This window comes from Zingiber officinale, chromosome 2B (assembly GCF_018446385.1).
Source record: "Zingiber officinale cultivar Zhangliang chromosome 2B, Zo_v1.1, whole genome shotgun sequence".
In the NCBI taxonomy this organism is placed as follows: Eukaryota; Viridiplantae; Streptophyta; class Magnoliopsida; order Zingiberales; family Zingiberaceae; genus Zingiber; species Zingiber officinale.
The window spans coordinates 128,389,239-128,404,578 of NC_055989.1; the positions used below are offsets into that span (position 1 = coordinate 128,389,239).

Genomic DNA, 15,340 nt, shown 5'->3' on the forward strand with positions numbered 1-15,340 from the left:
CGCTTCAATTGGTTCATCCTTTATAATCGGTTAATCGACCGTTTCTAATTATTTAGTCCAATTGTTCAAATTTTTTATAGTGCGAGTCGAGTTGTGATTTCTCTCTCGAATTGCAATGTCTCCCTCTTTTAGCTAATCTTCGGCTAGTGCCTAAGAGAAGACACGACTCATGACTTAACGAAGTTACCTCGAGCATAACTCGGCATGTATACAAGTAGAGGCCAGTTTCGTTAAGCTTGTTTGTTAATTCCGATGGAGATTAGCCTTGCGAAGCAAGCAAACACTCTCCACAAAGTTCTATGACTATAATGAACTCACATGTATAATTTAATTAGTGTAAAATTTTATTATATGATTATGTTTGGTATATTGTATCATGTATATATGTGATGTATGTGATATAATAATTTAAATTATTATTTTATTTTTGTTGTGCATTTTGTCCATCAAATTACCTAACAAATTTTTCTTAGTTTTTAAATTCGTCCTCCTATGTAAACAAGACATATGAGTTGGCTTGGCATCCCTTAAGTTGTGGCTTTGCACGAAGTAAATTTAACAGTCAATTTAAATTGAGTCCGTCAAATTTATTTGTTCTATTAAATAATTTAAACAGATTGAAATTTTATCAATTCAATTAAAAACTAATCTAAACAAATTAACGCGTACGAATTACGATTCCAGATGGGTTGGCTCTTCGCGGGCTCGAGTTGGCCTGTTGGTGGAGAAGTAAAAATAAAAATAAAATTGAATTATTGATTTACAGTGATATATGTTTTTTTTAAAACAAAAGTTGTGAATTTTTTTATGCCAATTATTTTTATAAGTGTAAAATATTTATGAATCGATCGAATTTAATGAACTCTAAGATTATATATTTTATTATTATTATTTATGTGTTGACAGCCTAATTCTCAATCTGGGTTGAGATTGAAAAATTTTCAACCTGTTATGATGATAGACTGACCGAGAGGAAATCCTCTATATCGCTTTTTATGTTTTAGAATATGTTTTTTTTTTCATACATTGATGGGGATGCATAATCTCTATTTATAAAATAGATAGGGATTATATATTTCCACTAATATATAAATAGGGAGTATCTTCTGGACCATAATAACGGTCCAGAGGATCCAGCCTTGTTAGATGGGAAATTTTCAACCCTTAGAAGAAAGGAGTTTTTATTTTATTTTTGATATATATATATATATATATATATATATATATATATATATATATATATATATATATATATATATATATATATATATATTAATTTATATATATATATATATATATATTAAATTAATTATCCATCATTTTAATTATCCATCATTATCCCTTAGAATTGTTTTTAGATGGGAAAGAGAAGAAGAGTGTAAATAAAAATTTAAACAAGGGTATATATACAGCGTATCGTTTTTTCTAGGGCACGGGTCCCCACGTGCACTTCACGTGATTCCAATCCCCTAGAGGAGGTCAGGTACCCAACCAAAAGCGGAGTGAGAGAGGTCCGACGATTTGCAGTCCCACGTCGGTCTTTCGGATCGAGAGACGAAGCGGAGGAGGAAAAGGTTGGGAGGCGAGGAGAAGTAAAAGAATTGTAGCTCCATGAATTACCCTGTCCAGAAGAACACCCTCTATGTAGGTAAGCAGAGTACCCGGGGATCTCTTTCTGTCTGGAATCGGTTCGTCGAATTGCCTCAGAGAAGTTTGTGCCTAATTCCTTCGTGTTGCTTTGGAGAGCAGGAGGGCTGCCGGAGGAGGTGAACGAGTCGATCCTCCACTCCGCTTTCATCCCCTTCGGGGACATAAAGGACGTGAAGACGCCGCTGGACCAGGCAACTCAGAAGCACCGTTCCTTTGGCTTCGTCACCTTCCTCGAGCGTGAGGACGCTGCCGCCGCCATGGATAACATGGATGGAGCCGAGCTCTACGGTCGCGTCCTCACTGTCAACTACGCCTTCCCCGAGCGCATCAAGGGAGGCGAGCAAGGATGGGCAGCACAACCCAGTCAGTACCACACCTCCTCTTCTTCTTCCTTTTTTTTTTTAAAAATACCCTGCAGCGTATGAACTTATTTATTGCTTATTGTGCTCTACGGCTGATTGCTATATGGCTGTTACGAAATTTGTAACCTAAAAATCTGATTTTTGTCGAGACAAGTCATCTTGAATTTGGTTTTCTAGTTTTAGTTTGTCTACTTTTTCGAATTACTAGAGACAATGTGCATGCCAAAGATTAATTGGAGGTAAACAAGTTAGTATTAGAAATCCATCAGCCACATATAACTGGTCCGCCTGGCCATTTGATTTGACCTGTTTTGTATTTCTATGTAATTGGAAGATCACTATTATAGCTTTCCGGTTGCATTCACTTTGAATGAACTATTTTTTTCCTGCTAAATCTTAATATTATTCCAATTTCCTGTAGATCATGCTTTTCTCTAAAGCTCGAAGAACATTTGATAGTGTTGCAATTGCTTCTGTAGCTTGCATATCCTTTGTACTAAATGCTTATATGTCAGCATAGTTCCTTAGGGCTAGGATTTATTATAGTTTCAAAATGTCCCAAAGGTGAAGGAATTGTTGATAACTTTCTACTTCTGGAATTAATCACAGATACCGATGAATTCTTTGAGAAGTTAAATATTTTCAACCAATAGTTTAATCAAATTATTGCATAAAGTATCTAGGTTGGCTTGGGTTATGGTAGCTGAGGATGCACTGTCCTATATCTCAACTTAGTATGGGGCATATTGCACAAAGTGAGATCAAAAAATTTGCTAAAATCCTTTTAACATGTTTTGCATTTTTCATTTTACATATCTTGATTTATAGATGATCTTGTCTTTTATAAGTTACTTTTACTTTGCTTAATCTAAATCCATCACAGGAAATAAATTTAATCTTTAGATTGTCTGGAACATATAACAAAATTTTTGTTATAGAATCAATCCGTGTTGACGATGATAGTTTTTCCTTATGACGACAAGATCTTATTAGCTCATTATACATATTGCAATTTGTTCCCTTTTCAAAGGATTCAATCCAAGGGCAAACTAAAGAGTCTTTGTTTCATAATTGAAAAAGATGGATCCTCCTTATATTGTTTCTTTATGCATCCTTGCTTAACACATAACCCTTTTGCTAAAAGATGTTCAGTAGTCAGTTGAGTGTGGCCCTGTCTCTTAGACAGCTATATAGGTGAGTCTGTGGATCGTTTATCTCAACAATAGTTGTTAGTAGAGATGTAAACAATTGGAATTTTGAGACAAGATAGTGGAGATTGGAAGTTTGAGACAAAACCATGGAGATTCAAGATTGTGATTGAAAGCTTGATTGTAGTTTTAGCTACTGCATCGATTGAATTTTTATAACCATCCAAGGCCATAGGACTCTTTGCCCTTGATTGTTTTTGTCAGTTCAGATTTCCAACAATATAAGGGTGTGTTTGGTTTGTGCGTTTTCCATTTCCATTTTATGGAAAACACGTATTTCTAAAAAATGGTGTTTGGTTTGCATTTTCCATGTCTATTTTTTTTAAAAAAAAATAGATAATATTTTCTAGAAAAATAGAAAATGTCAAAAAGTCATTTTATATTTTCTAGAAAACGCTCGTTTTCTAAAAAATGAAAATGGAAAACGCACAAACTAAACGCACCCTAAACCTATTATAATATATTATGGAAGAGACTTTGCGATTATGATTGGAAATTTTATTCTCATATGAGTAATCATCCACTTGAAACTTGTGGTTCAAAATTTAAATAAACGATGGTGATCAAAGTTATAGAAGGATGAAATTTTATGGTCGTGCGGTTTTCCTAAGGACACGATACAAGATTGTTTTAATACATCTAATTTGGATATCAGATTCCAAAATTGTTTTAATACATCTAATTTGGATATCAGATCCCAGTATAGGACATTTTAGTACTTTTAAAGATTAATGACATGGGTTTTATGTCCAGATTTCAGTTCTCTTGGATTGAATTGATTTGCCACCTTCTAAATATGTTGTTATTCATCTGCACTTTGGTTACTTTGACAGTTTGACTCACTATAGTTTCAGCTACGAATGATCCCTTCTAGTAAGAACATTTAGTTGGTTCAACTACATAGTTGTGTGGTGATGCCATACGACATTTAACTTTGGCATCAAAGAGTTGGGATTGGTTATTCTGTGCTTAATCATACAGCTTTCTTTTGTCTGGTCAATTTATTGCTGATTATATTTTAATATTTTACTGTCATATTGAGGTGTAGATGTCAGTGCAACGCTTTTCTATACTGCTGATGTATTAGTCTGTATTGATGAATAGTTCATTCCGATATTTGATGAGATTCTAAAATCTCTTTCCTTTTTTTTTCCTCCAAAATATTGCGAGTTTAACTGCATTTACTCTATCACTGTCTTTTTAGTATTTTTATAAAAATTCTCTAATAAGCATATAGATATAAATGATTTGCCTGGTTCTCATAAGTATGTTAGAGACTCTTTTGAACAATTTAAGCATTCGTCTGATTCTTATCTGCTAGTGAATCCTATCATCTATTCCTTTAACTCTTTGTAGACCTGTATTCTGTGAATACCTGATCATTCTAAGATGAATTGTTTCAGCATGCCCCACAAATATCATGTTTTCTTATAAGCATCAGTACTGCAGGATCTTGTAGTCTTTTCTCTTATTGTTTTTTTTTATCAATAAATTGTCACCATAGCAACCTAGATGGTACTTTCTGATGATAAGAGGAAGACCCCATATGTTGCTACGTTGATAATTGAACCTGGTGTTGTCCATGCCTTGTCTAGTTTATTACAATATAAGTTGCTTCACAAGTTAATAAGATGTCTAAGAAGCAAATCCTTGGGAACATATAAGGTGGTCTCTAATAGTTGCTTATTGGTTGTAACAAAGTAGTTGCACACACAAACACCCATAAACCACCTTAGGTACCTTGGAAATGATCTTGCATATTGGAACAAGTAAATGACAAATAATGGAGTCTGAGGTCTACAGAGTTAGGTTCATATCATGAATATGTTTTTAATAGCATAGTTAGAGTTAGTATTTTTGTATGGGAGATAGCAAAGATGGTTTTTAAAAAGTACAGGTGGGCAGTGATAAATCACAGACAATAAGCTCATGTGGGTAAAATGAAATAGTTTTTATTATAGATTACAATAATTTGGCACAGTTTTATTCCTTGAGGATTGTAATTTGATACAATTCTTGATGAAATTTCTACTCACTGAACATGGCACCACTACATCAGTTTACATTGCACTTGCAGATGTAGTTGGCAAGCATCACTTTCTAGCAGTAATAATGTATGCTGAAAATATTTTAGAACTGCTAGCAGATACCATAATTCACAATCCATGCATTTGTCGACGACTAGCACGATCAGTTTAAGCTGTTAATGACTTTTAGTTTGTGTTTCACTTGTACCTGACTCGATCTGCCTTTTGTAGTTTGGGCTGATGCAGATACCTGGTTCGAGAGGCAACAACAAGAGGAGGAAATGAAGCGCCTCCAGGCAGAACACCAGGCCACGATGCTTGCAGCTGAGGAGCTTCACCGTAAAAAGCTCGCGGATGAACGAGAAGGGGAGAAAGAAGATGAAGCGGAAGGAACCAAGTCTGATCCAATGGCTGCTGCCGAAGCGGAGGCCTTGAAGTAGGGCAGTTAGAATCATTTCCCTCGGCCGTCAATTATATCATTTAGAACCCTTCCCCTGTTTGTAAACATAACTTCGAAGCATTTTAAAAACTGTTTCACAATCTCAGTTCTCCCATGGCTACTGCATTGTTGATGCATTATCAATCTTAAAGTAGAAACTTTTAAAGATCTTATTCCTTTTTTACCATCCCAATTGTTCTGTTGATCTTTTTTTTCCTGAAATGGCAATTTAGAAGGAAATAGTGCAAAAAGAAAAATAAAAAAGACAATTGCTAAATTATAAAAAGGATATTTGGAATATACAATTTTAACCCAACATTATTAACCAAATTCTCTTGAAATGAATGAATTCAAGGGCAAATAGGATTGTAAGACAACATACTACTATCTTTCATCTTCTCAAGTTCAATCAAATCAAACTCTCTAGCTTAAATGGACCTAAACTTTAATCACTAATTCTAGGTTTTAAACTTTGGCATTAAATTGAGAGGAAATTAGGAGGCTATTTAATTGATATGGCCCAAACAAGCAAGCCATGAGAGGCACTACAGAACAAGTTGTTTCCTTCACTTTTCTCTTATTTCCCCTCTAATAATAACCAGAAAACAAGTTGGTGTGTTGATGGATTTTCCAACACTTGTGGTCGCTGGATGTTCATTGCATCAAATGATTAGGGTTCTTGCCATGTAGATTACAAACCATATTTTACAGATTAAAGTGAAAACGAGCACTGTGGAATCTCCATTGATAAGGACTGTTCTTGCTGATTGAAGGCCATTCTACTGTTCTTGCCATGTACAAGCAAGAAGCCCCAAATGTTGCCAAAGTTCATCTGGCAGGGCATCTGAATGTGCTTCTTCAGCCTCAAACCAGAAGGTATATCCTTGCCTAAATTCAATACAAATTCTCCTGTTAATTTTTTATTTTTATTTTGTGCTGAACCTACAGCTACTGATCGAGTGGCGGCAGACCACCAGTGTGTGGAAGAAATACTCTTAAGCAATATGATGTAGCGGATAATTATTGAATATGTTAATTCGTACATAAATATCAAAAGTGACTAATGAATCTATCGATTCGTGTACGAATACCAAAATAAATCTTCTAAATCTATTTATTCACGTACGAATATCAAAAAATAGACATCTAGACATGGCTAAATTAGTGTTGACAAAAAAAAAATTCTTACATCAAACATTCAATAGAAATTATCAAAAATACTTTAAATATCAAATTCAATTAAAAATAATAAAAAGAGTAAAATTATTTTTTCTGTCTAAATCATTCTTTCTATGGTGGAAAAAATTCTCACTCAAATTGCTTATCATATCATCATTAGAAATGTTTTCAACACGTTACATTCTTTGTGTAATGTAACAAAAAATTATTGTCAATTGATTCGCATATAAATATCGAAAGCAATCTTCTAAACCCTTTGATTCACGCACGAATACTAGGAAATAAAAAAACAAAATTCATCTGTCCTAAAAAAAAAGACTGACCAACTCCAGAAGATCAACGTCAGATACCAAATTGATACAACATATGACTATCAAATCCATTGATTCATGCACGAATATCGAAAACAACTATCAAATCTATTGATTCGTATATAAATATCAAAAATGTTCTTCAAAATCTGTTGATTCACACACAAATATCAGGAAATGGTCATTCAAAAACTACTCAAATCTTTGAAGAAAAGAATGACATGACCTACTTAATATTGATCAAAAACTTTCTTACATCAACCCCAAATAATTATTTATATAAACTTTAATCCTTAAAATACAAGGAAAGGAAAGAAATCCCGATAGAAAAAAAAAATTCTAAACATACTAAAAATCTAAAATATCCTAAACGAACTCAAAATTTAAAAAGTTCAACCTATAAAAATTATCAAAATACCCTAAATACCAAATTCTACAAAAATATTAAAATCATTTTCTCAAATTGCTCGGTTGGCATCACATCTGGTCTTCTGAACGCAGATCTAACATTAAGACAAATCACTACAATGGCGATCCAGCTTCACCCTTTAGACCATCCGATAAATACTGACTTGTTTCTTGTTCTAGAGCAACCAAAGTCTGGCTGCCTCGTCAAACCGGAGACCATCAATAAAAATTCGAAGTCAGAACCTGAGAAACTTCACCGCAAGCTACTGCCTGATGTAGTGAATGAACTTCTACAACGTAAGTTGGAGTTGGCTGGGTCGTCAGGCGTTTGCCCCAAGCTATTGGTTCAAGTGGCAAATACAAGATTCCCGAGCAGACAACAGCTGCTAAAAGTTTTGTGCTCTGATATCGATCATCTCATGGCCGAGAGCTTCAGTGAAGGTGATGACAACTTGACTCTAAGTGAAGATTTGCTCCAGCAAATAGAGCGTTGGACTGATTCCTGCAAGGAGTCACAAGACACAATGTAGATCAAGATGTTAATATTTAGATATCTGATTGATGAGATTGTTAATGTGGAAAATGCATCTAGTTTCCAAGTGAAGGCAAGCAAAAGGCAGAGTGATAGATGCTAAGCTATTATGCCAAAAGTATTAATGAAATCGTGCAAGTTAACAAGTGGAATAAGTATGTCATCAAGCAGACATCATATGCTTCATAGGTGTTGAGACTTTTATTTCCTCCATTGGTATTAAGAGCAAATCTAAATATAATTGACAAAACAATTGTACAATGTGCGACAAATTTTTATCCGAATTTTTTCTTTTACTCATATAGGCTTAGCTTCTTTCCCCAAAATAGACTCAAAGATTATATATAAACCACATTGCATTGCTCTTGTTCTTTCAATATATGCTTGGATTTTTTACCATGAGAGATGAAGTTTCATCAACGTGAATACAAGAGATAATTTGCACCAAATTTAAATCTTCGAATACTAATTTAAGACTGCAATTTAGCAATTTATCGTATCTGTAACCAATGATCCTTTAGAAATATTGGTTACAACCAATAGTGTCGTTAAACAATTAGAGCTCAGCCCTTGTGATCCCAACAAGAAAATTAGTGTTTCAGAATTGTGAGATAACAACATTAAAGGTAATACAAGATTAAGAAATACCATCTCAAAGGATAACATATGATTTTTCAATGCCCAGGCATTAGCATACAACTTAGCATATATTGTCATCAAATTGTATTAGCAAACTATTAGGACTAATTGCAAGAGTCCATCCCCTTATCGAACCTGACAGATAAAACTTATCATGTATGAAGGACAAACTTTATAAAAAAAACCGTCATTTTTTTCAATATACCTTGTGAATTTAAAATGATTCAAAAGGATCTTTGCACAAGAAAAAATCCAGAATATTCTTGCTAAGTTACTCGAATCATTGCATTAGTTTGAAATCTGAGTTGTGACTAGAAATAAATATCCCATAAGAATATGAGTTGGATGTTCCTTCTGCTCTTCTTCCTTCGCAAATTGCACCAATCAGAATGCCAATCTTCACCAGAAGACTAGGTTTTTTCTGCTTGAGCCCTCGCTAAAATTTAAATTGGTTGCAGAACCACTTTGCAGAAGAACAAACAAAAATGATAATAAAAAGCCAAGGCGTGTGGAGAATGTAGTTTATTGTTATGACCAGGTTTTCCCCAAAGAAAGAAAGAAATAAAGGGCTAATATTCTTCAAGAAGAAGGTCTACAGCTCAAAATGAGTTCTTCATTGTCTTCTGTTGGAGAATAATATTCTTTCAGCAAAAGCAACAAAATCATGGTCTGTGGAGCATTCCCCAACACATGTGCGTGCACACACACACACAAAGTACCATTCCCACTGTAAACCCTCCCAGATCTTCTGCAGAAACAACAACAGTAATCCATTTCTCTAAACAATTGGCTTTAAATGGCACGTTACCAGAGAAGCATCACTGCTCATTCTAGTTTCCAGTATCGACATTGAGAAACTACAAACTAAAACTTTGTCACAAGTATATCACACAGTCACTATTGGTAAGCAAACTAGAATTTGATATTGGTTGTGCACCAATTCGATATGTCTAATCACATAATCAGAGATTGCCATGTTTAAAGTCAATCCATAGTTGCTAAAAACACATCAAGTAACAAAGTGCAAAAGAAAATAGATGGTTCAAGTTGCAAAATGGCCACAGAATATTCTTAAAGAAGGCCGATAAATAGCTTTTATACCTCTGTCACAGATAAATGCATATGATGGTCCTCACAAGTTTAATGGAGCAACTATGGGCCTCTCCCAGTGGACTGACAGTAAGATGGCATTGCCTTTCACTCACTTAGGTATTTCTTGTTCCCACATCAAAAATCCAGAGGTTCTCCAATATTCCATATGCTGCAACATCAGAACAATCTCATAGAGTGCAACAGTCAATAGTCAACATAAAGCACCAGAAATGCACAGTAACAGTAATAAGCAATTTACTGGAATACCGTACCCTTCTTTCTTTCCACACATACAACAGAACAAGTAGGAAAATTTAACAAAAAAAAAAAAATCCAATTATTTATCCAATTGCTAAAACATGCACCCTGTCCAAATCTATACTACAACATTGGACATGAGTCAATTGGACCTGAGTCATAGCTAAATTGATCTCAGCTTTGTAACATGCTGTAGTAAATATTCATAGTGCAAACTGAAATTGGTTTATAGTAGAATTAAGAAAAGTGAGAAATTTTATAGTTAAAGAAAAAAAAAACTCTGGCTGCATACTAGGGCACTTTAGTTCATTGTCATTAAAAATATTGTGCAGATAATGATTTCTGTAATTACAAGAAAAGCTACAGATACTGAATGTTTAGATGGCATCAAGGTACTTCTGTCATTAAAAATATGGTGCAGATAATAATATCTGTAATTGCAAGAAAAGATACATATGCTGAATGTTTAGATGGCATTAAGGCGCTTATCACTGTGACTCTCATGTAAATTTGGTTAGCAAGACATGCCCCTGGTATAAGTTATGAAGTCAACCAACATATTTTGCAACAAGTTAGTTGGATAAGTGGCGATAAGATATATCTGAAGTTAGCAATTTAAATAAATTATTAGAAGATGTTAGCAGTATCAAGATCTGCTATCATTATCAAGCAAAAGAGAGTTGGAAACAAACCTCTCAGATGGATTTTTCTGGGTAAGAATTCCAAGGAATATTGCTTATACCAATCAGCTTATCATGAAATTCAAACTGGTGAAAGCTCTCAGGTAATGCATCCTTGGGCTGCTCAGTTACTTCAGTCGGATGGAAGACAAATACATATCATCCTTAAATGATTTTTAAGAATAGCAAGAAACACAAAAATTCTGGTTAAGATCAATATGAAAGAGTTTATCGAACTGAAGTAAAAGTGTATATGAATCAAACAAGTGCAAGGTAAGAGAACGTAATTTTCTCCCTAGTTACTGTATGCAGTCAATAGTTTTGTTTTATCTCAAGTACATCTCAAGGTTCCAATCCATGTATGAACATTCAATTGCCTATTGAAGTTCAGAATGCACAAGTTAATGATGATAATAATAATAAGAAGAAGAAGAAGCAGTTGCAGCCTACAGACTTCTTGTAATACTGTTTTTAAATTTGGTTAGTCTAAAGACGTTAATGTCACTAGCATATTCTGCCTGAATTTCCTAGTGGAGAGAAATATGAGAGGAAGAACACCTATGGGTTTCCAGTGTCTAACAAGTATAGACTTGGACAGCATAAAACCAATTAATATAACTCAATTCTCGTGTGGCACTAATAGGCAGTATTAAAGTCTTCAGATCAACAAGATAACTGTAACTATGAATACTGCATCATACCACTCATGAAGAATACATCAACCACGCCCAAAATGTGGAGGTTGGAGAGTTCTTAATCGTTGAACGACTTGTTTCATTGAGGGCCTAATAGAAAGTGAATCAACAGTACACTTGACACCCAAATGCAAAGTTTCCACCAAATCATCATGGGGAGCCACATCCCAAAGCCCTTCAGTGAAGAACTCACGGGCCCGACCTTTTTGCAATAACATGGATGCCCAAGTTACTATGTTGAAACCATTCCCATAGGGGGAGAAGGAAGGATCCAGTGCTTTCTTATCTGAAATTAGCTCCAATAGTACCACGCCATAGCTATAAACGTCTGCTTTATCAGAAACGCGACATGTCATGGCATATTCAGGAGCAACATACCCAAAAGTTCCAGCCACACCAGTAGTTGCATGGGTCTCAGAATTTCCTAGAAGCCTTGCCAATCCAAAATCTGAGAGATAAGCATTATATTCATTGTCCAACAATATATTGCTTGGTTTAACATCTCGATGAAGGATACGGGGCACACATTGGTCATGTAAATAATTAAGAGCACAAGCAATGTCTAAAGCAATTTTGTGAAGCATTCTCCAATTTACAGGTCTTCTCGACCTTTCTTGTATAAATCTCTCCAAATTACCACCTGAAAGATAATTGTAAATCAAAAACATCTCAGAATCACTAAGATGGTAACCTATCAGCATCACAAGATTAGAATGCCTCAATCTTCCAAGAGTCTTGATCTCTGCATGGAACTGTTGAACACCTTGAAACCTTCCTACTGCGAGTCTCTTTATAGCTACTAGAACTCCTGGTGAAATCTCAGCCTTGTATGTGGCCCCAAAACCTCCACTTCCAATGCAGTTGCTTGCATTAAAACCACCAGTGGCTCGTGCAACACTTTCATAAGTCAATGGAACCCCAATTTCCACAAAGACAGACACTTCTTTTCTTCCAGAAGACCTAATAGAGGACCTAATGCCTGGAGCACACTTTCTTGTGTAAATATAAAGGCCAATCAGAACCAAGAGGACTGAAACTATGGCTGCTGCTGATGCAATTGAGGCAATTTCAATAGAACTAAAGCTGTTGCCACCACTGCTAGCACTGGATGAACTTGCTGACTCTGATTCCATATATAACTGTCGACTCTGGTTGCTTGCCTGCATATCATATGAAGGAACAGAGAGAGAGTAGGCAGGACAAGATCGAAGCAAAGGGTTTCCAAAGACACTATCACATCTCACTGTACTGGCATTAAGAGGCCATGATCCAGACAAATTATTGAATGAAACATTGAATTTTGAAAGTGATGCAAAGTAGGCAAAAGCTGAAGGAATAGACCCAGAAAGCTTGTTGTTATTAAGTAAAAGGGAAGTGAGATTTCTCATCTTCACAAAAACAGTAGGAATATAACCAGCAAGGGAATTCGAAGACAGATCCAAAACCTGAAGAGAATGCAATTTAATAATGTCAGGAGGAATGTGACCACTGAAATTGTTACCGGCCAACGAGAGATATTTTAAGCTTTTTAACTGTGTAATACTTGCTGGTATCTCACCCTGCAGCTGGTTCCAACTCAAATTCAGACAAATAAGATTACTTAACAACCCAAAATTTGCAGGAATGGTTCCAGATATCTGATTACTGGCAACATCCAGAACCACAAGAGACTGGCATGTTTCAACTACCTCAGATGTAAATCTTCCAGATATCATATTGTTGCTCAAATCTATCAGCAAATGACTCACCCTGCTGCACTTCTCCAATATGATAGCATTCAGTGACCCAAAAAGATGATTCCTATTAGCAAGAAATACATAGATGGTATTGTTCTGGAACCTACCATTGGCCAATGGTAAAGAAGACAGAATGCCAGTAAAATTATTGTTTGCAAAATTGTGATATATAGTAAATTCACCACCAAGTTCATAAAAAGGCCTTTGCAAACCTTTAAAACTATTGTAAGCAAAGAATGAAATATAAGCAAAGGATAGGTCATCTGGTGTGATGTTAGATGAAGGGCACTCTGTGTAGGCAAACCTAGGGATGGAGCCAGACAACTGATTCCCACTGACATCAAAGACATCCATACATTGCACTGGAAGCTCCACATTAAGCCAACCAGTCAAACTATTTGAGCTCAAATTAAGAAATCTAAGTTTTTTGCATTGGGTAAATGCTTGTGGTATACGTCCTTGAAAAAGATTCTGGCCTAAATTAACCACCTCAAGATTCTCACAGATTCCCCAGTTGCTAGGAATCATCCCTTCAAACGTTGCCCTTGGGGCCCAAAGCACCCTAAGCCTCGGGAGAGCTGTGATATTTTCCACAAGTCTTCCTTGGAAACAATTAAATTCATCAAAATCAACAGAGCTCGAGACTTCCTCATCTAGCATCGGATCATACTGATTCAGAAGAACAATGACAGACAGTTCTAAGCAGTTTCCTAGCTCAGCAGGTACAAATCCACTAAGACTGTTCCTCGAGACGTCCAACACCTGAAGCTTTTTCAATCGCCCGAGATCAGGAGGAATAAAACCCACAAGAAGGTTAGAAAACAGCATTAGAACTCGCAGCTCAGTGCAATTTGCTAAATTGGACCGAATGCTTTCCCTAAACGAGTTTCCAGACAAGTCCAATATTTGCAAACTCCGGCACCCATATCCTAGCTCATCAGGAATCGGCCCGCCAAGACGATTAAAAGAAAGATAGAGCTCTCTAAGCTTGGAGAAGCCACCAAGAAATTTAGGAAATGTTCCGTTGACCTTGTTGCCGGATAGGTCTAGGATTTCTAAATCCATGCATCTCGAGAAGGAACGAGGGATCTGACCTTTGATCAAATTGGAAGCCAAATTTAACACACGTAACCGACGTGGGAAGCGTGAGGGCAAGCCACCAGAAAGCGAGTTACTCTCGAGGTTAAGCACTTCCAGACTCTCCAAGCCCCAGAGATCGTCCGGGATCTCGCCATGAAAGTCGTGGAACGGCAAGGAGAGTACCCTGAGCTCTGACAAGCTCCGGAGAAACACACCAAGTGTCCCAGCCAACCTGCGGTCAAAATCGCCGCAGCTGCGTCGGCGAGGGCCTGAGCGGGAGCAGGGGAGTTCAAAAGCATCGCCTTTCGCAGAGATATTAAGGGAGACGACCCGTGACTTCCCATCGCACGCGACGCCAGGCCAAGAGCAGTGGTTGGAGTCGGAGCCCCATATCTCGAGCAACCCAGCAGGGTCGGAAGTAACGCAGCTCTTGAACTGCAGCAAGGCGGATCTCTCCACCCCGTGAGGGTCTGGTCCCGTAACTCCACGCCCATCGGAGCAGGAGATCGCCACCAAGAGGAGAAACAGGAGCGAGGATGCGGCGGTTGCAGAGGGGGATCTCCGGCGGCTCATCGGCTTTGGCCCGAGAAATCTTAGAGAGAGGACAGAAGGACGTCGAGGTTTCCCACAGACCTAACCTTAATCTTCACATGGAAGGGGGAGAGGGCCGAGGAGGAAGAGGAGGACGTGGACGACGACGACGACGACGACGACGAGGGCAGGGAAGTATTAATATTGTAGAAATTCGAGGGCTTTCTTTTAAGAAGACTGGAAAAGGCAGAGAAATATAGAAGACGACAACAACATTTTTCCCTTTTCCCCTTCAAATATTTCTCTATTCATTATTAATTTAAATTTAAGGCCAGCAGAACTAATCGATCGGAGTAGAGTCGAGTCGAGTCGGGTTGAATTTTGAATCTTTATACCTGACTCATTGATAATTCAGCCGAACTTAAATTTTACTTAACCAATATATCATGAACCACGAATTTATTTAAATTTGTATTGAGTCTATAAACTTAATAAATATAAATTATTAATTTA

General features: G+C 36.5%; 2 protein-coding genes across 3 annotated transcripts; one reads left to right on the plus strand and one right to left on the minus strand.

The window, feature by feature from the left end:
* Positions 1 to 1,463: 1,463 nt before the first annotated feature.
* LOC122047119 (peptidyl-prolyl cis-trans isomerase E-like) lies at positions 1,464 to 5,859 on the plus strand. 2 transcript variants are annotated; one of them, XM_042608184.1, is made up of 4 exons: positions 1,464 to 1,648; positions 1,750 to 1,878; positions 1,945 to 2,013; positions 5,479 to 5,859. In XM_042608184.1, exons 1-4 carry the CDS (start codon positions 1,612 to 1,614, stop codon positions 5,685 to 5,687), a joined length of 444 nt encoding a protein of 147 aa, XP_042464118.1. In that variant the 5' UTR covers positions 1,464 to 1,611; the 3' UTR covers positions 5,688 to 5,859. The 2 variants fall into 2 exon arrangements, with proteins under 2 accessions (XP_042464118.1, XP_042464117.1); XM_042608183.1 differs by having other exon boundaries at positions 1,468 to 1,648; positions 1,750 to 2,013.
* Positions 5,860 to 7,393: 1,534 nt separating this feature from the next.
* On the minus strand, positions 7,394 to 15,061 carry LOC122047120 (LRR receptor-like serine/threonine-protein kinase RPK2). The gene is made up of 4 exons (XM_042608185.1): positions 11,487 to 15,061; positions 10,798 to 10,949; positions 9,857 to 10,016; positions 7,394 to 8,086 (listed from the first exon to the last, which is right to left on the minus strand). Exon 1 carries the CDS (start codon positions 14,867 to 14,869, stop codon positions 11,504 to 11,506), a length of 3,366 nt encoding a protein of 1,121 aa, XP_042464119.1. The 5' UTR covers positions 14,870 to 15,061; the 3' UTR covers positions 7,394 to 8,086; positions 9,857 to 10,016; positions 10,798 to 10,949; positions 11,487 to 11,503.
* Between the last annotated feature and the right edge of the window lie 279 nt (positions 15,062 to 15,340).